This window comes from Centropristis striata, chromosome 22 (assembly GCF_030273125.1).
Source record: "Centropristis striata isolate RG_2023a ecotype Rhode Island chromosome 22, C.striata_1.0, whole genome shotgun sequence".
NCBI classification, from domain to species: Eukaryota; Metazoa; Chordata; class Actinopteri; order Perciformes; family Serranidae; genus Centropristis; species Centropristis striata.
Window position 1 is genome coordinate 31,612,242 of NC_081538.1, and position 20,526 is coordinate 31,632,767.

General features: G+C 47.0%; 1 protein-coding gene across 1 annotated transcript; it reads left to right on the top strand.

The window, feature by feature from the left end:
• The first annotated feature begins 1,980 nt into the window (after window positions 1-1,980).
• irf5 (interferon regulatory factor 5) lies at window positions 1,981-19,483 on the top strand. The gene is made up of 8 exons (XM_059325977.1): window positions 1,981-2,260; window positions 5,439-5,625; window positions 13,149-13,174; window positions 13,248-13,275; window positions 16,634-16,912; window positions 17,746-18,135; window positions 18,214-18,332; window positions 18,867-19,483. The coding sequence occupies exons 1-8, from the start codon at window positions 2,087-2,089 to the stop codon at window positions 19,053-19,055; spliced, it is 1,392 nt and encodes a 463-aa protein (XP_059181960.1). The 5' UTR covers window positions 1,981-2,086; the 3' UTR covers window positions 19,056-19,483.
• Window positions 19,484-20,526: the final 1,043 nt, after the last annotated feature.

The following is a 20,526-nucleotide window of genomic DNA, read 5'->3' on the forward strand; positions in this document are numbered from 1 at the left end:
CACACACACACACACACACACACACACACACACACACACACACACACACACACACACTCACACACACACTCTCACACACACACACACACACACTCACACACACACTCACACACACACACACACACACACACTCACACACACTCTCTGCTCTGGCGTGATGAAACTAAATGTTTCTGAAGTTTTAAAGTTTTCTCGGTTCAGGTTTTACAAACATTCAGACTATCTGAGTATTTATATAAAGAGAGGTGAGACTGTCAGCATCCGCTAGTCTGAACATGTTTATATTAACGTAGATGTGTTAGATATATATTCTAGATAGCAGGGATGGGCAACAGGAGGCCCGGGGGCCACATACGGCCCGCAGCCTCACCTGAAGTGGCCCTCAGTACAACTACATGTGTTGTACTGTGTGAAAATGACTTCCTGTCATTATGTTGGTCTGCTGCTGTTGCACTGATGAAAAAGAAATCACACTGTTCAACAGTGTGTGTGTGTGTGTGTGTGTGTGTGTGTGTGTGTGTGTGTGTGTGTGTGTGTGAGAGCCTGTGGTGTGTGTATATATTTTATATATATATATATATATATATATATATATATATATTTATAATATATGTTATATAATCTCTGTTGTGTGAGTCTGTGACCTCCTGACTGTGACTCACCAACTTCCCAAAACTTTTAAGGAACAAAAACATGTTGAACTTCTCTCAATGACTCTGTGTGTGTGTGTGTGTGTGTGTCAGAGTTCATCTTTAGTTCCTCCTCCAGTCCTCCTCCAGTCCTCCTCCAGTCCTCCTCCAGTCCTCCTCCAGTCCTCCTCCCAGTCCTCCTCCAGTCCTCCTCCCAGTCCTCCTCCAGTCCTCCTCCAGTCCTCCTCCAGTCCTCCTCCAGTCCTCCTCCCAGTCCTCCTCCAGTCCTCCTCCAGTCCTCCTCCCAGTCCTCCTCCAGTCCTCCTCCAGTCCTCCCAGTCCTCCCAGTCCTCCTCCAGTCCTGCTCCCAGTCCTCCTCCAGTCCTCTTCCAGTCCTCCCAGTCCTCCTCCAGTCCTCCTCCAGTCCTCCTCCAGTCCTCCTCCCAGTCCTCCTCCAGTCCTCCTCCCAGTCCTCCTCCAGTCCTCCTCCAGTCCTCCTCCAGTCCTCCTCCAGTCCTCCCAGTCCTCCTCCAGTCCTCCTCCCAGTCCTCCTCCAGTCCTCCTCCAGTCCTCCTCCCAGTCCTCCTCCAGTCCTCCTCCAGTCCTCCTCCAGTCCTCCCAGTCCTCCTCCAGTCCTCCCAGTCCTCCTCCAGTCCTCCCAGTCCTCCTCCAAGTCCTCCTCCAGTCCTCCTCCAGTCCTCCTCCAGTCCTCCTCCCAGTCCTCCTCCAGTCCTCCTCCAGTCCTCCTCCCAGTCCTCCTCCAGTCCTCCTCCAGTCCTCCTCCAGTCCTCCTCCCAGTCCTCCTCCCAGTCCTCCTCCAGTCCTCCCAGTCCTCCCAGTCCTCCTCCAGTCCTCCCAGTCCTCCCAGTCCTCCTCCAGTCCTCCCAGTCCTCCCAGTCCTCCTCCCAGTCCTCCTCCAGTCCTCCTCCAGTCCTCCCAGTCCTCCCAGTCCTCCTCCAGTCCTGCTCCCAGTCCTCCTCCAGTCCTCTTCCAGTCCTCCCAGTCCTCCTCCAGTCCTCCCAGTCCTCCTCCAGTCCTCCTCCAGTCCTCCTCCAGTCCTCCTCCCAGTCCTCCTCCCAGTCCTCCTCCAGTCCTCCTCCAGTCCTCCCAGTCCTCCCAGTCCTCCTCCAGTCCTCCCAGTCCTCCTCCCAGTCCTCCTCCAGTCCTCCTCCAGTCCTCCCAGTCCTCCCAGTCCTCCTCCAGTCCTGCTCCCAGTCCTCCTCCAGTCCTCTTCCAGTCCTCCCAGTCCTCCTCCAGTCCTCCTCCAGTCCTCCCAGTCCTCCCAGTCCTCCTCCAGTCCTCCCAGTCCTCCCAGTCCTCCTCCCAGTCCTCCTCCAGTCCTCCTCCAGTCCTCCCAGTCCTCCTCCAGTGCTCCCAGTCCTCCTCCAGTCCTCCCAGTCCTCCTCCAGTCCTCCCAGTCCTCCTCCAGTCCTCCCAGTGCTCCCAGTGCTCCCAGTATGAGTGTGCAGCCCCGGAGGATCCGTCTGAAGCCCTGGTTGTTGGCCCAGGTGAACAGCAGCAGGTATCCTGGTCTACAGTGGCTCAGTCCAGACCAGCGCCTCTTCCAGATCCCCTGGAAACACGCCACTCGCCACACGCCGGCGTCCGACGAGGAGAACACCATCTTCAAGGTCTCAGCACACCACATTGACCTCTGACCTCTGACCTCACAGTAGACACATGTATCTTGACCTCTGACCTCACAGTAAACACATGTATCTTGACCTCTGACCTCACAGTAAACACATGTATCTTGACCTCTGACCTCACAGTAAACACATGTATCTTGACCTCTGACCTCACAGTAAACACATGTATCTTGACCTCTGACCTCACAGTAAACACGTGTATCTGACCCTTGACCTACTGGATGATCAGTGGTATGATGTCAGTAGTAAAAGATAAAACAGTTTTTATTTACAGTTTATTATATATTCCAATCCACACTATTATTAGTAGTAGTATTTACACAAATAGAAACAAGAAACAGCACTTTTTAACCTTTTTATTACCAGTGATGAAGCGGAGAGTTGTGGTCGTGAACGTCATGTAAACAACTGTTGTTGTTGTTGTTTACATGATGCCTCCGCTACCACTGAGCTGTCAGCAGGAAACTGAAAATTACCAATCATAAGAGGGCGGGGTCAGCCTTGGTCCCGCCCCCAATGTGTCAAAAGTCGTTGCCTCGAGCGAGAGGAGCTCCTCCCCCCACCCAGAGGAGCTCCTCCCCCACCCAGAGGAACTCCTCCCCCCACCCAGAGGAGCTCCTCCCCCACCCAGAGGAGCTCCTCCCCCACCCAGAGGAGCTCCTCCCCCAGCGAGAGGAACTCCTCCCCCCCACCCAGAGGAGCTCCTCCCCCACCCAGAGGAACTCCTCCCCCAGCGAGAGGAACTCCTCCCCCCACCCAGAGGAGCTCCTCCCCCAGCGAGAGGAACTCCTCCCCCCACCCAGAGGAACTCCTCCCCCACCCATAAGAACTCCTCCCCCACCCAGAGGAACTCCTCCCCCAGCGAGAGGAACTCCTCCCCCCACCCAGAGGAACTCCTCCCCCACCTATAAGAACTCCTCCCCCACCCAGAGGAACTCCTCCCCCACCCAGAGGAACTCCTCCCCCAGCGAGAGGAACTCCTCCCCCCACCCAGAGGAGCTCCTCCCCCACCCATAAGAACTCCTCCCCCACCCAGAGGAGCTCCTCCCCCAGCAAGAAGAGCTCCTCCCCCACCCATAGGAGCTCCTCCCCCAGCAAGAAGAGCTCCTCCCCCACCCATAGGAGCTCCTCCCCCAGCAAGAAGAGCTCCTCCCCCACACATAGGAACTCCTCCCCCCACCCAGAGGAGCTCCTCCCCCAGCAAGAAGAGCTCCTCCCCCACCCATAGGAACTCCTCCCCCCACCCAGAGGAGCTCCTCCCCCAGCAAGAAGAGCTCCTCCCCCACCCAGAGGAGCTCCTCCCCCAGCAAGAAGAGCTCCTCCCCCACCCAGAGGAACTCCTCCCCCACCCATAAGAACTCCTCCCCCACCCAGAGGAACTCCTCCCCCACCCAGAGGAACTCCTCCCCCCACCCAGAGGAGCTCCTCCCCCACCCATAAGAACTCCTCCCCCACCCAGAGGAGCTCCTCCCCCAGCAAGAAGAGCTCCTCCCCCACCCATAGGAGCTCCTCCCCCAGCAAGAAGAGCTCCTCCCCCACACATAGGAACTCCTCCCCCCACCCAGAGGAGCTCCTCCCCCAGCAAGAAGAGCTCCTCCCCCACCCATAGGAACTCCTCCCCCCACCCAGAGGAGCTCCTCCCCCAGCAAGAAGAGCTCCTCCCCCACCCAGAGGAGCTCCTCCCCCAGCAAGAAGAGCTCCTCCCCCACCCAGAGGAGCTCCTCCCCCAGCAAGAAGAGCTCCTCCCCCACCCATAGGAACTCCTCCCCCAGCGAGAGGAGCTCCTCCCCCACCCATAGGAACTCCTCCCCCCACCCAGAGGAGCTCCCCCAGCGAGAGGAACTCCTCCCCCCACCCAAAGGAAATCCTCCCCCAGCGAGAGGAACTCCTCCCCCCACCCAGAGGAGCTCCTCCCCCAGCAAGAAGAGCTCCTCCCCCACCCATAGGAACTCCTCCCCCAGCAAGAGGAACTCCTCCCCCACCCAGAGGAGCTCCTCCCCCACCCATAGGAACTCCTCCCCCCACCCAGAAGAGCTCCTCCCCCAGCGAGAGGAACTCCTCCCCCACCTAGAGGAGCTCCTCCCCCACCAATAGGAACTCCTCCCCCAGTGAGAGGAGCTCCTCCCCCAGCAAGAAGAGCTCCTCCCCCAGTGAGAGGAGCTCCTCCCCCAGCAAGAAGAGCTCCTCCCCCCACCCATAGGAACTCCTCCCCCAGTGAGAGGAGCTCCTCCCCCAGCAAGAGGAACTCCTCCCCCCATCCATAGAACTCCTCCCCCAGTGAGAGGAGCTCCTCCCCCACCCAGAGGGGCTCCTCCCCCAGCGAGCAATGGACCCAGGGTTACCTTTTACAAACGTTGCTCCTAACCCAGGAGCAACATTTGTAAAGCAAGATTATTATAGTTAACGAACACTAGCGAAATAACGAAAACAAGCCGTTATTTAATTTTTTAAAAAACGATAACTATTTCATCTATCTGGTTTTATGACTTAATAAACTTATTGGGGCTGAGATGGATCAGACAAAGGAAATAAAGGAAACATTTATTGTGACCTTATTGAATCTGGACCCAACAAATACCCCATTACACAACAACTTGGACAACTAATAAACTAATAATAAAATAAAATAATAAATAAATAATAATAATAAAATAAATAATAAAAACTAAACTAAAACTAATAAAAACTAAACTACAACTAATAAAAACTAAACTAAAACTAATAAAAACTAAACTACAACTAATAAAAACTAAACTAAAACTAATAAAAACTAAAATAAAACTAACTAAAATTCCAGAGAAAAAAAAGTGACAAATTTACAAGAAATAAGTGACAAACAGGCAACATTTATTGTGACCTTATTGAATCTGGCACCCAACAAAACTAAAACTAAGCATTTTCCTCCCCAAAAAACTAAATAAATCTAGCAAACTCACTCTAAAAACTCATTAAAACTAACTGAATTTGAAAACAAAAAATCACAATGAAATTAAAACTAAAACTAATGAAAAATCAAAAACTATTATAACCTTGGTGTAAAGAGACGATGTAGTCTGCCGTTGTTGTTATTATAATTATATACATATTATGTATACTATAATACCTGCCGAGAGGGCGGAGTCAGAAAGGGTCATCTCTGGCCCTTCTCTGTGTCTTCCAGGCGTGGGCTCTGGAGACGGGTAAATACCAGGAAGGTGTGGATGAACCCGACCCCGCCAAGTGGAAAGCAAACCTTCGCTGTGCTCTGAACAAAAGCCGAGAGTTTCAGCTGAAATATGACGGCACCAAAGAAACTCCGGTCCAACCGTACAAGATCTACGAGGTGTTCGAGCACAACGGGAACACAGGTGAGTTAAAGTCCTTCAGCGTGTCAGTTATCAGGAGTTAAAGTCCTTCAGCGTGTCAGTTATCAGGAGTTAAAGTCCTTCAACGTGTCAGTTATCAGGAGTTAAAGTCCTTCAACGTGTCAGTTATCAGGGGTTAAAGTCCTTCAGCGTGTCAGTTATCAGGAGTTAAAGTCCTTCAGCGTGTCAGTTATCAGGAGTTAAAGTCCTTCAACGTGTCAGTTATCAGGGGTTAAAGTCCTTCAACGTGTCAGTTATCAGGAGTTAAAGTCCTTCAACGTGTCAGTTATCAGGAGTTAAAGTCCTTCAACGTGTCAGTTATCAGGAGTTAAAGTCCTTCAGCGTGTCAGTTATCAGGAGTTAAAGTCCTTCAGCTTGTCAGTTATCAGGAGTTAAAGTCCTTCAACGTGTCAGTTATCAGAAGTTAAAGTCCTTCAACGTGTCAGTTATCAGGAGTTAAAGTCCTTCAGCGTGTCAATGTGTCAGTTATCAGGAGTTAAAGTCCTTCAGCGTGTCAGTTATCAGGAGTTAAAGTCCTTCAACGTGTCAGTTATCAGAAGTTAAAGTCCTTCAACGTGTCAGTTATCAGGAGTTAAAGTCCTTCAGCGTGTCAACGTGTCAGTTATCAGGAGTTAAAGTCCTTCAACGTGTCAGTTATCAGGAGTTGAGGTCCGTCAACGTGTCAGTTATCAGGAGTTGAAGTCCTTCAGCGTGTCAGTTATCAGGAGTTGAGGTCCGTCAACGTGTCAGTTATCAGGAGTTAAAGTCCTTCAACGTGTCAGTTATCGGGAGTTAAAGTCCTTCAACGTGTCAGTTATCAGGAGTTAAAGTCCTTCAACGTGTCAGTTATCAGGAGTTGAGGTCCGTCAACGTGTCAGTTATCAGGAGTTAAAGTCCTTCAGCGTGTCAGTTATCAGGAGTTGAGGTCCGTCAACGTGTCAGTTATCAGGAGTTAAAGTCCTTCAACGTGTCAGTTATCAGGAGTTAAAGTCCTTCAGCGTGTCAGTTATCAGGAGTTGAGGTCCGTCAACGTGTCAGTTATCAGGAGTTAAAGTCCTTCAGCGTGTCAGTTATCAGGAGTTGAGGTCCGTCAACGTGTCAGTTATCAGGAGTTAAAGTCCTTCAACGTGTCAGTTATCAGGAGTTGAGGTCCGTCAACGTGTCAGTTATCAGGAGTTAAAGTCCTTCAACGTGTCAGTTATCAGGGGTTAAAGTCCTTCAACGTGTCAGTTATCAGGAGTTAAAGTCCTTCAACGTGTCAGTTATCAGGGGTTAAAGTCCTTCAACGTGTCAGTTATCAGGGGTTAAAGTCCTTCAACGTGTCAGTTATCAGGAGTTGAGATCCGTCAACGTGTCAGTTATCAGGAGTTAAAGTCCTTCAACGTGTCAGTTATCAGGAGTTAAAGTCCTTCAACGTGTCAGTTATCAGGAGCTAAAGTCCTTCAATGTGTCAACGTGTCAGTTATCAGGAGTTAAAGTCCTTCAGCGTGTCAGTTATCAGGAGTTGAGGTCCGTCAACGTGTCAGTTATCAGGAGTTAAAGTCCTTCAACGTGTCAGTTATCAGGAGTTGAGGTCCGTCAACGTGTCAGTTATCAGGAGTTAAAGTCCTTCAACGTGTCAGTTATCAGGGGTTAAAGTCCTTCAACGTGTCAGTTATCAGGAGTTAAAGTCCTTCAACGTGTCAGTTATCAGGAGTTAAAGTCCTTCAGCGTGTCAGTTATCAGGAGTTGAGGTCCGTCAACGTGTCAGTTATCAGGAGTTAAAGTCCTTCAACGTGTCAGTTATCAGAAGTTAAAGTCCTTCAACGTGTCAGTTATCAGGAGTTAAAGTCCTTCAGCGTGTCAGTTATCAGGAGTTAAAGTCCTTCAACGTGTCAGTTATCAGAAGTTAAAGTCCTTCAACGTGTCAGTTATTAGGGGTTAAAGTCCCCTTCTTGCTGCCTTCTCATCTTTAATCTCAGCCGAAAAAAGCTCTTTCTATCAGACCAAAATCCAATCCTCATTCTCCAACCCCAAGAAGCTCTACTCCATCTTTACAAACCTCCTGGTCCCTCCAACTCCCCCTCCTACCTCCTCCCTCCTACCAACCCACTTTGTCAACCATTTCCTGAAGAAGATTGAGGACATACGCTCGTCATTTACCCATCCAGTCTCACAACCTGCCTCTCCTCCCTCCCCATCAGTGTCTCCCTCCCTCTCAGCATTCACTCCACTGTCTCCTCCTCAAGTGCTCAGCCTTGTAACCTCTGCCCGTCCTACCACTTGTCAGCTGGATCCTATTCCCTCCCACCTGTTTCAGTCTATTGCTCCTGATCTCCTCCCGTTCCTCTCCCATCTTGTCAACACTTCCTTGACTACTGGCTGCTTTCCTAACTCTCTGAAGGAAGCGAGGGTGAATCCTCTCCTAAAGAGATCCACCCTCGACCCATCCTTAGTGGACAATTACAGACCCGTCTCTCTCCTGCCGTTCCTCTCCAAAACTCTGGAACGGGCTATCTTCAATCAGCTGTCCTCCTATCTGCATGGGAACAACCTCCTTGACCCTCACCAGTCTGGTTTCAAGAAGGGCCACTCAACAGAGACTGCCCTTCTCGCTGTGACTGAACAGCTTCACAAGGCGAAGGCGGCCTCTCTCTCATCTGTTGTGGTTCTACTGGACCTTTCTGCAGCTTTTGACACTGTGGATCACCAGATCCTCATCTCCACCCTTCATCACCTGGGAGTATCTGGCTCCGCCCTCTCTCTGCTCAAATCCTATCTCAAGGACCGCACCTTCCGTGTAACTTGGAGGGGTTCTGTTTCAGAACCCTGTCTACTCACCACCGGGGTCCCTCAAGGCTCGGTCCTTGGTCCGCTCCTCTTCTCGATATACACCAACTCCCTTGGCTCCCTCATCCACTCGCATGGCTTCTCCTATCATAGCTATGCCGACGACACCCAGCTAATCTTCTCATTTCCCCAGTCTGAAACACGTGCAGCAGCACGTATCTCTGCATGTCTGGCCGACATCTCCCAGTGGATGTCCTCGCACCACCTCAAACTCAACCTGGGAAAGACTGAGCTACTTTACCTCCCAGGGAAAGGCTCTCCCACCACTGACTTCCACATCACTGTCCAGGACACAGTGGTTGCCTCCACAGAAACCGCCAAAAACCTTGGCGTAACTCTTGACAACCAACTGTCCCTCTCAACAAACATCACCGCCACCACCAGATCTTGCAGATTCTTGCTGCATAACATCAGGAGAATCCGCCCGTTTCTCACTCAGAAGGCAGCTCAGGTCCTGGTCCAGGCACTGGTCATCTCACGCCTGGACTACTGCAACTCCCTCATGGCAGGTCTGCCTGCCAAAGCCATCCGACCTCTGCAACTCATCCAGAATGCAGCTGCTCGATTGGTCTTCAATCTTCCCAAATTTTCACACACAACACCTCTCCTCCGCTCCCTCCACTGGCTACCAGTGGCTGCGCGGATACGCTTCAAGACTCTAGCTCTGGCGTACTCTGCTGCTAACGGTTCAGGTCCTACTTACATCCAGGACCTTGTCAAACTCTACACCCCTGCCCGTCCTCTCCGCTCTGCATCAGCCAAACAGCTAGCGACTCCCACCTTGCGTGGGTCAACTCGCCTCAAAACCTCTTCCAGACTTTTCTCTGTCTTGGCTCCCAAATGGTGGAACGAGCTCCCCACCGACATCAGGAACTCAGACAGCCTGGACATCTTCCGCCGCAGGCTGAAGACCTATCTCTTCCAACAATACCTCGGTTAAGTCATGGTCACCTAACAGATATATATATATTAAAAAAAAAAAAAAAAAAAAAATTTCTTCTTCTTTTCTCTTCTTTTCTTCTTTAACATATAGCACTCCTTAGCAATGACAGTTAGCTCTTAAAGTTCTGTACTTACTCGATTCCTATGGTCTATGTCTAGTACCATCAGGTTGAATGCACTTATTGTAAGTCGCTTTGGACAAAAGCGTCTGCTAAATGACATGTAATGTAATGTAATGTAATGTAATTAGGAGTTAAAGTCCTTCAACGTGTCAGTTATCAGAAGTTAAAGTCCTTCAACGTGTCAGTTATCAGAAGTTAAAGTCCTTCAACGTGTCAGTTATCAGAAGTTAAAGTCCTTCAACGTGTCAGTTATCAGGAATTAAAGTCCTTCAACGTGTCAGTTATCAGGAGTTAAAGTCCTTCAACGTGTCAGTTATCAGGAGTTAAAGTCCTTCAACGTGTCAGTTATCAGAAGTTAAAGTCCTTCAACGTGTCAGTTATCAGGAGTTAAAGTCCTTCAACGTGTCAGTTATCAGGAGTTGAGGTCCGTCAACGTGTCAGTTATCAGGAGTTAAAGTCCTTCAGCGTGTCAGTTATCAGGAGTTGAGGTCCGTCAACGTGTCAGTTATCAGGAGTTAAAGTCCTTCAACGTGTCAGTTATCAGGAGTTAAAGTCCTTCAACGTGTCAGTTATCAGGGGTTAAAGTCCTTCAACGTGTCAGTTATCAGGAGTTAAAGTCCTTCAACGTGTCAGTTATCAGGAGCTAAAGTCCTTCAACGTGTCAACGTGTCAGTTATCAGGAGTTAAAGTCATTCAACGTGTCAGTTATCAGGAGTTAAAGTCCTTCAACGTGTCAGTTATCAGGAGTTAAAGTCCTTCAGCGTGTCAGTTATCAGGAGTTGAGGTCCGTCAACGTGTCAGTTATCAGGAGTTAAAGTCCTTCAACGTGTCAGTTATCAGGAGTTGAGGTCTGTCAACGTGTCAGTTATCAGGAGTTAAAGTCCTTCAACGTGTCAGTTATCAGGAGTTAAAGTCCTTCAACGTGTCAGTTATCAGAAGTTAAAGTCCTTCAACGTGTCAGTTATCAGGAGTTGAGGTCCGTCAACGTGTCAGTTATCAGGAGTCAAAGTCCTTCAGCGTGTCAGTTATCAGGAGTTGAGGTCCGTCAACGTGTCAGTTATCAGGAGTTAAAGTCCTTCAACGTGTCAGTTATCAGGAGTTAAAGTCCTTCAACGTGTCAGTTATCAGAAGTTAAAGTCCTTCAACGTGTCAGTTATCAGGAGTTAAAGTCCTTCAACGTGTCAGTTATCAGGAGTTAAAGTCCTTCAGCGTGTCAGTTATCAGGGGTTAAAGTCCTTCAACGTGTCAGTTATCAGGAGTTAAAGTCCTTCAACGTGTCAGTTATCAGGAGTTAAAGTCCTTCAACGTGTCAGTTATCAGGAGTTAAAGTCCTTCAACGTGTCAGTTATCAGGAGCTAAAGTCCTTCAACGTGTCAGTTATCAGGAGTTAAAGTCCTTCAGCGTGTCAGTTATCAGGAGTTGAGGTCCGTCAGCGTGTCAGTTATCAGGAGTTAAAGTCCTTCAGCGTGTCAGTTATCAGAAGTTAAAGTCCTTCAACGTGTCAGTTATCAGAAGTTAAAGTCCTTCAACGTGTCAGTTATCAGGAATTAAAGTCCTTCAACGTGTCAGTTATCAGGAGTTAAAGTCCTTCAACGTGTCAGTTATCAGGAGTTAAAGTCCTTCAACGTGTCAGTTATCAGAAGTTAAAGTCCTTCAACGTGTCAGTTATCAGGAGTTAAAGTCCTTCAACGTGTCAGTTATCAGGAGTTGAGGTCCGTCAACGTGTCAGTTATCAGGAGTTAAAGTCCTTCAGCGTGTCAGTTATCAGGAGTTGAGGTCCGTCAACGTGTCAGTTATCAGGAGTTAAAGTCCTTCAACGTGTCAGTTATCAGGAGTTAAAGTCCTTCAACGTGTCAGTTATCAGGGGTTAAAGTCCTTCAACGTGTCAGTTATCAGGAGTTAAAGTCCTTCAACGTGTCAGTTATCAGGAGCTAAAGTCCTTCAACGTGTCAACGTGTCAGTTATCAGGAGTTAAAGTCATTCAACGTGTCAGTTATCAGGAGTTAAAGTCCTTCAACGTGTCAGTTATCAGGAGTTAAAGTCCTTCAGCGTGTCAGTTATCAGGAGTTGAGGTCCGTCAACGTGTCAGTTATCAGGAGTTAAAGTCCTTCAACGTGTCAGTTATCAGGAGTTGAGGTCTGTCAACGTGTCAGTTATCAGGAGTTAAAGTCCTTCAACGTGTCAGTTATCAGGAGTTAAAGTCCTTCAACGTGTCAGTTATCAGAAGTTAAAGTCCTTCAACGTGTCAGTTATCAGGAGTTGAGGTCCGTCAACGTGTCAGTTATCAGGAGTCAAAGTCCTTCAGCGTGTCAGTTATCAGGAGTTGAGGTCCGTCAACGTGTCAGTTATCAGGAGTTAAAGTCCTTCAACGTGTCAGTTATCAGGAGTTAAAGTCCTTCAACGTGTCAGTTATCAGGAGTTAAAGTCCTTCAACGTGTCAGTTATCAGGAGTTAAAGTCCTTCAACGTGTCAGTTATCAGGAGTTAAAGTCCTTCAGCGTGTCAGTTATCAGGGGTTAAAGTCCTTCAACGTGTCAGTTATCAGGAGTTAAAGTCCTTCAACGTGTCAGTTATCAGGAGTTAAAGTCCTTCAACGTGTCAGTTATCAGGAGTTAAAGTCCTTCAACGTGTCAGTTATCAGGAGCTAAAGTCCTTCAACGTGTCAGTTATCAGGAGTTAAAGTCCTTCAGCGTGTCAGTTATCAGGAGTTGAGGTCCGTCAGCGTGTCAGTTATCAGGAGTTAAAGTCCTTCAGCGTGTCAGTTATCAGGAGTTAAAGTCCTTCAGCGTGTCAGTTATCAGGAGTTAAAGTCCTTCAGCGTGTCAGTTATCAGGAGTTAAAGTCCTTCAACGTGTCAGTTATCAGGAGTTGAGGTCCGTCAGCGTGTCAGTTATCAGGAGTTAAAGTCCTTCAGCGTGTCAGTTATCAGGAGTTAAAGTCCTTCAGCGTCAGTTATCAGGAGTTAAAGTCCTTCAACGTGTCAGTTATCAGGAGTTAAAGTCCTTCAACGTGTCAGTTATCAGGAGTTAAAGTCCTTCAACGTGTCAGTTATCAGGAGTTAAAGTCCTTCAACATGTCAGTTATCAGGAGTTAAAGTCCTTCAACGTGTCAGTTATCAGGAGTTAAAGTCCTTCAACGTGTCAGTTATCAGGAGTTAAAGTCCTTCAGCGTGTCAGTTATCAGGAGTTAAAGTCCTTCAACGTGTCAGTTATCAGGAGTTAAAGTCCTTCAACGTGTCAGTTATCAGGAGTTAAAGTCCTTCAACGTGTCAGTTATCAGGAGTTAAAGTCCTTCAACGTGTCAGTTATCAGGAGTTAAAGTCCTTCAACGTGTCAGTTATCAGGAGTTAAAGTCCTTCAACGTGTCAGTTATCAGGAGTTAAAGTCCTTCAGCGTGTCAGTTATCAGGAGTTAAAGTCCTTCAGCGTGTCAGTTATCAGGAGTTAAAGTCCTTCAGCGTGTCAGTTATCAGGAGTTAAAGTCCTTCAGCGTGTCAGTTATCAGGAGTTAAAGTCCTTCAGCGTGTCAGTTATCAGGAGTTAAAGTCCTTCAGCGTGTCAGTTATCAGGAGTTAAAGTCCGTCAACGTGTCAGTTATTCTAACCTTGGACTCACTTTGTTTGTTTCCTGTTTCAGACGGCGTGGACGACGAGGACGAGGAGGTGAGGGACAAAATGTTGAAATGAATCACTGTTTCATCAGCTGACTGACAATAACAATCTGTCTCATCCTCAGATGCCGAATCTGATGGAGCTGACGATCAGTAAGTACCCAGATATCATTAGGGCCAAGCCCCGAACACTACTGTTATTCTGTGGATTCTTCCTCTTCTGGACACAATGTCGTCCCGCTACTCAAATTAATTATTATTAATATATCAAAACGTGCGGTTTGATCAGGATCGGTGTGGGACGGCCCGAAAAAAATGAGTGAAAAAGAACAATAATTGGAGATATTTAAACGTCTACTTCTCCGGCATAATTTCACCTAGAGATTCCATTTAAACTTTAAACAGTAGACACAAGTCTTGTGTATCGGTGTATTAATCCACGTTTCGATAGGTCATATAGTTTTTTATCAATCCCTGTTCAATGACCATGATCATTTTTGGAGAAATTCTGAGATTATAATGGGTGTGTATTGCACGGGATGTTCGTGTCAGAGTGTGTGACATCATCGCCAGAGTGTAGAGGGAGAGGTAAAACTGTCAAAAAATAAATTTGAAAACTGCGCTCCAGGCCGCAAATTCCACTCTACATATAATTTATACAGTAGTGATCAATATAATAGCAGTCCAAAGTGACTAACCAGATTAATCAGGTTTTTAGTATATTTTTATTGCTACATGGTAAACAAGGTACCAGTAGGTGCAGCAGATTCTCAGAACACCAACCAGACCAGCATTGGTGATATGCAGCTCTTGACATTGGGCAATTAGTTGAAAGGGGCGTGTTCAAAAATATAGCAGTGTGGCATTCAATCAATGAGGTCATCAATTTAGTGAAAAACCAGGTATGAATCAGGTGGCCTCTATTTAAGCAGTTATAAAAAACTGGTCATACAACTAAATATTAGTTTAGGGATCACAGGATTGATAAATCATAGAATCAAAAAGTTTGTACACAATAGTTTTGAGTTTGTAAAGTCAACAGCAGACACTGCTATTTTTTTGAACACGCCCCTTTCAACTAATTACCCAATGTGACAGCCTTAAGAGCTGCATATCACCAATGCTGGTCTGGTTGGTCTTCTGAGAATCTGCTGCACCTACTGGTACCTTGTTTACCATGTAGCAATAAAAATATACTAAAAACCTGATTAATCTGGTTAGTCACATTGGACTGATATTATATTGAACACTATTGTACATAGAAACGTAGGAAAATGTGTCTTCTCCCTCACAATCCTCTGGTAAAGCTGTCAGAGTTATAGTTTGGGCGTAGGACAGCCTCATTGGCTCCCATATTAAAACGCAGGAAGATTTCTGTAGAAAAACATATTTAACAGTTTTTCAGATCGCTCTTACAAAGCTATTTCTTCATTTTTCTTCACAAAAACATATGTAGACGTTCAGGAAGAACTCAGGACGCTCAAAGTGAAGTCGGATCAATGATAGGTATTATGGTTTTGCCAAAAATGCTTTCTGTTCGAGGCCAGAAATTCCAGTCCACCTCTGGCTGCTGTCACTGTTCAGGAACATTCTACAGCGGCAGTTAATTCTGTTGATTGCTCTGCTCTGATTGGTCGACCGCAAAGCCTTTGATGCTTTGATCCTTTCATCCATCTCTCACAGAAAGAGAGAACCAGACAGACAGACACACACACACACACACACACACACACACACACAGAGGTAACTTTATGTGATTACAGTTACAGATACACACACGCGCGCGTAATCGCGCACACTCCTTCAGATACACATGTTTCACACACGCACACACATTTTGAGGTTAAAGGTCATAGGGTGCTGTATAAATAAATATTTGTCAAGGAATGCTTGTTGTAGGTGTGCTCCTTGTATATTATATAGCAGTGATTACCAACCGTAAGAAATCATCAGGTGTGCCGTGGAAGATTATCCAATTTCACCTGATTGGTACTCTAAGTGAGCGGCGTTAAGTGAGAGGCAGAACAATTAAATGCTCTTCCAACAGAGAGCAGTGTATCAGCGAATCTCGCGAATTCACGCGGAATCAAATGTTATAACCGGAAGAGAATCACCATCTCCTCATTGATGACAGGAGGCAAATCCAGCGACTCCGTCTTAACGAAGCCGGCCGACCTCGTTAGCGGCAGTTAGCTACAGTTAGCTCTGTAGCAGTACAGTGTGTATGTGCTAACAGGCTAACAGTTAGCTCTGTAGCAGTACAGTGTGTATGTGCTAACAGGCTAACAGTTAGCTCTGTAGCAGTACAGTGTGTATGTGCTAACAGGCTAACAGTTAGCTCTGTAGCAGTACAGTGTGTATGTGCTAACAGGCTAACAGTTAGCTCTGTAGCAGTACAGTGTGTATGTGCTAACAGGCTAACAGTTAGCTCTGTAGCAGTACAGTGTGTATGTGTTAACAGGCTAACAGTTAGCTCTGCAGCAGTACAGTGTGTATGTGCTAACAGGCTAACAGTTAGCTCTGTAGCAGTACAGTGTGTATGTGCTAACAGGCTAACAGTTAGCTCTGCAGCAGTACAGTATGTATGTGCTAACAGGCTAACAGTTAGCTCTGTAGCAGTACAGTGTGTATGTGCTAACAGGCTAACAGTTAGCTCTGTAGCAGTACAGTGTGTATGTGCTGCTGCTGCAGGAGGTGTTCACTTAGCGATCTCTGTTTGTTTACAACAAGCAGCGCAGTGAGCGGTGTCAGTGGGTGAAAAGACGAGTGGAAACCTCTAACGTGTTGACTTCAGGTCTGTCCCCGCCCATCATCACGTCTTCAAGTTGTTAAATACGATCCGCCGTTAACCTGAGGTATTTTATGTTGAAAATATACCGGATGTTTTATTTTGTGTCTGTGCACGACTTCCTGTCCCGAACGATCTGCTCTGTGCTGAATTTAAGCGCCGTGCTCCGTCGTCCAACAAAAATAGTCTGCAAATGGATCGTGCATGTGCAAAGTCTGTTTTGGGTCAGTTTTGCCGGTTGCTAGGCAGATAAAGGAGGGTTGAGATTGTGACAGATGACACATGTAGTTCTAAACATATTTAGGGTGTTTTTTACTGTCTTTTTGACATTTTTGTTTGGTGGTGTGCCGTATGATTTTCTAATGTAAAATATGTGCCGTGGCACCAAAGAGGTTGGGAAACACTGTTATATAGTATCATAACATTACTAGTATTAATTGTTATAAATCTCTGAAGAATCTCATCATAGTGTACACACACCGGAAGTAGTGGCCCTTTCACTATTTACCCAGAGGACATGTTCTAGTTATTGTTATAATCATCTTCACCACAGGAAGTCGATCTGATTCTTCTGTATCATTACATCACCGCCTTCTCGACCAATCAGGATGGACCATCTGAAGGTCCTCCTGACCAGAGACAAGTCGTCTCTGATCAGGACAGTGGACGCTTATGTGATGATGTCATGTGATGATGTAACGTGATGATGTCATGTCTCCTCAGACCCCAGGACCAGTGACCCCCCCTCCTTCAGCTCTCAGTTCACTCTGTCCACCGGCGGGACGTTTGGACACGTGATTCCTACTCCTCTGCTCCCCGCCATGACCTCTGACCTCCCCATGACCTCTGACCTCCCCATGACCTCTGACCTCCAGCCTCAGGTTCAGATGGTGCTGCCCCCCCCGGTGGCCTCCGCTGCGTCGGGGCCGATGGAGGCGAGCGACCTCGGAGACGCTCCGAACCCCGAAACCTGCAAATACGACCTGCTGAGCAGCGTCCCGCGTGAGTATAACTGTCCTCTGCCTGTTGCCGTAGTAACAGACGTAGTAACTGTCCTCTCTGCCTGTTGCCGTAGTAACAGACTTATTAACTGTCTTCTCTGCCGGTTGCCGTAGTGACAGACGTAGTAACTGTCCTCTCTCCCTGTTGCCGTAGTAACAGACGTAGTAACTGTCCTCTCTGCCTGTTGCCGTAGTAACAGACTTATTAACTGTCCTCTATGCATGTTGCCGTAGTAACAGACGTAGTAACTGTCCTCTCTGCCTGTTGCCATAGTAGCAGACGCAGTAACTGTCATCTCTGCCTGTTGCCGTAGTAACAGACTTATTAACTGTCCTCTATGCCTGTTGCCGTAGTAGCAGACTTATTTACTGTCCTCTATGCCTGTTGCCGTAGTAACAGACTTATTTACTGTCCTCTATGCCTGTTGCCGTAGTAGCAGACGTAGTAACTGTCCTCTCTGCCTGTTGCCGTAGTAACAGACTTATTAACTGTCCTCTATGCCTGTTGCCGTAGTAGCAGACGTAGTAACTGTCCTCTCTGCCTGTTGCCGTAGTAACAGACTTATTAACTGTCCTCTCTGCCTGTTGCCGTAGTAACAGACTTATTAACTGTCCTCTCTGCCGGTTGCCGTAGTAACAGACTTATTAACTGTCCTCTATGCCTGTTGCCGTAGTAGCAGACGTAGTAACTGTCCTCTCTGCCTGTTGCCGTAGTAACAGACTTATTAACTGTCCTCTCTGCCGGTTGCCGTAGTAACAGACTTATTAACTGTCCTCTCTGCCGGTTGCCGTAGTAGCAGACGTAGTAACTGTCCTCTATGCCTGTTGCCGTAGTAACAGATCTGGACCTGAAGTTCCAGTACCGCGGCCGGACGGCGGGCTCTCTGACCGTCAGTAACCCTCAGGGCTGCCGGCTGTACTACGGACACCTGGAGCCGACCCCGGAGCAGGTGGACCTGTTCGGACCTGTCAGCCTGCAGCAGGTCCGGTTCCCGGGGACGGCCGACCTCCAGAACCAGAAGCAGAGGTTCTACACGGACGCCCTGCTGGACGTGATGGACCGCGGCCTCATCCTGGAGATCTGGCAGCAGGACATCTACGCCGTCCGCCTCTGTCAGTGTAAGGTGTTCTGGTCCGGACCCGGCGTCCCCGAACAGGGCCCCCCCAACCCCATGGAGAGGGAGAAGAAGATCAAAGTGTTCAGCCTCAACGACTTCCTGCAAGGTGACCAATCAGGGAGCGGTTCTTTAACTAGTCATGTCACGGTCCGATGGTTCGATGCTGACCTGTTTCTGTCCTCAGGCCTGATCCTGTTCCAGAGAGGAGAAGCCCAGAACCCGCCCCCCTTTGAGATCTACTTCTGCTTCGGGGAAGACTGGCCCGACAAGAAACCCAAAGAGAAGAAACTCATCGTTGTCCAGGTGAGGTCATCGCTTTCACACCTGCACTCACCTGCCGGGGCTATGACATCACAACTAGTTTGAGCCAATCAGGGTCCAGAATGAAACACACACACACACACACACACACACACACACAGTGGGATGTGGAACAGAGACGAATGAGCTCTGACCCCCAGCTCTGTCCTGGTTCTACCTGTCCAGCTCTGTCCTGGTTCTACCTGTCCAGCTCTGTCCTGGTTCTACCTGTCCAGCTCTGTCCTGGTTCTACCTGTCCAGCTCTGTCCTGGTTCTACCTGTCCAGCTCTGTCCTGGTTCTACCTGTCCAGCTCTGTCCTGGTTCTACCTGTCCAGCTCTGTCCTGGTTCTACCTGTCCAGCTCTGTCCTGGTTCTAACTGTCCAGCTCTGTCCTGGTTCTAACTGTCCAGCTCTGTTCTGGTTCTACCTGTCCAGCTCTGTCCTGGTTCTACCTGTCCAGCTCTGTCCTGGTTCTAACTGTCCAGTTTTGTCCTGGTTCTAATTGTCCCACGTGGATCTGTCCTCTGTGTCCTCAGGTGGTTCCTGTGGTGGCCCGGATCCTGACAGAGATGTTCTCTGGAGAACTCAGCTGGTCCACCGACAGCATCCGGCTGCAGATCTCAAACCCCGACGTGAAGGACCAGACGGTGGAGCAGTTCAAGGAGCTGCAGAGGCTCCTGCAGAGCCAACACATCCACGGGCCCTGGACCCCCAACGTCCCCTAGACTGGGACCAGGACTGGGACCAGGACTGGGACCAGGACTGGGACAGGGGACCTGGTCATCAGGTCCAGGACTGGGACAGGGGACCTGGTCATCAGGACCAGGACTGGACAGGGGACCTGGTCATCAGGACCAGGACTGGGACCAGGACTGGACAGGGGACCAGACATCAGGTCCAGGACTGGGACCAGGACTGGACAGGGGACCAGTCATCAGGTCCAGGACTGGGACCAGGAATGTGTTTGTCTATAAAGTTTTGTCCCGATTAATCAGCTGAATGTAACAACAGACGACATTTCAACCTTTTTCTTCATGTGAATCATGTGACCACTTGTTTCAGGTCATCAAAGTATTTTTAATATAAAGTTCATGAGCTCATGTTCAAAGTGTTTCAGCTTCTTCTGGATTTCAATAAACATATTTTTACAGTTTTTACAGGGTTGCTGTGTTCCTCTGAGTCTGTTTTGTTTGGTGACCACATGAAACAGCTTGTGTTCTGATTGGAGGAAACCATATTTGGTCTGCAGACAGGCTCCGCCCCCAGATATATATTAATATATATATATTAATATTTACTCTGCTGACCATTAAAAATGTGTCGTAACTATAAAATCACTGTCACTGATCTGAATGTTTGTAACTTTCTTTTTATTTGTTAATTTCAGGTTAAAACAAAAAAGAAAAGGGCAATAGTACAAATATGTTGGTAAAAAACCAACACACAGCACACGAGATTTCCATTAAAACATTTCCTCCAAAACAAAGTTATTATAGTTTCGGATTTTTATCCGTTTTAGTTGTAATTTCGTTGTGATTTTTTGTTTTCCATCCAGTTAGTTTTAATTCGTTTTTAGAGTGAGTTTGCTAGTTTTTATTAGTTTTTATTTTTTGGAAAATGCTTAGTTTTAGTTTAGTTTTTATTAGTTGTAGTTTAGTTTTTTAGTTGTAGTTTAGTTTTTGTTAGTTGTAGTTTAGTTTTTATTAGTTGTAGTTTAGTTTTTGTTAGTTGTAGTTTCGTTTTTATTCGTTGTAGTTTAGTTTTTATTAGTTGTAGTTTAGTTTTTATTCGTTGTAGTTTAGTTTTTATTAGTTTAGTTTAGTTTTTATTAGTTGTAGTTTAGTTTTTATTAGTTTAGTTTTTTTTAGTTTAGTTTTTATTAGTTGTAGTTTAGTTTTTATTAGTTGTAGTTTAGTTTTTATTAGTTTAGTTTTTATTAGTTGTAGTTTAGTTATTAGTTTAGTTTTTATTAGTTGTAGTTTAGTTTTTATTAGTTGTAGTTTAGTTTTTATTAGTTGTAGTTTAGTTTTTAGTAGTTTAGTTTTTAGTAGTTTAGTTTAGTTTTTATTAGTTTAGTTTAGTTTTTATTAGTTTAGTTTAGTTTTTATTAGTTTAGTTTAGTTTTTATTAGTTGTAGTTTAGTTTTTATTAGTTTAGTTTAGGTTTTATTAGTTGTAGTTTAGTTTTTTAGTTGTA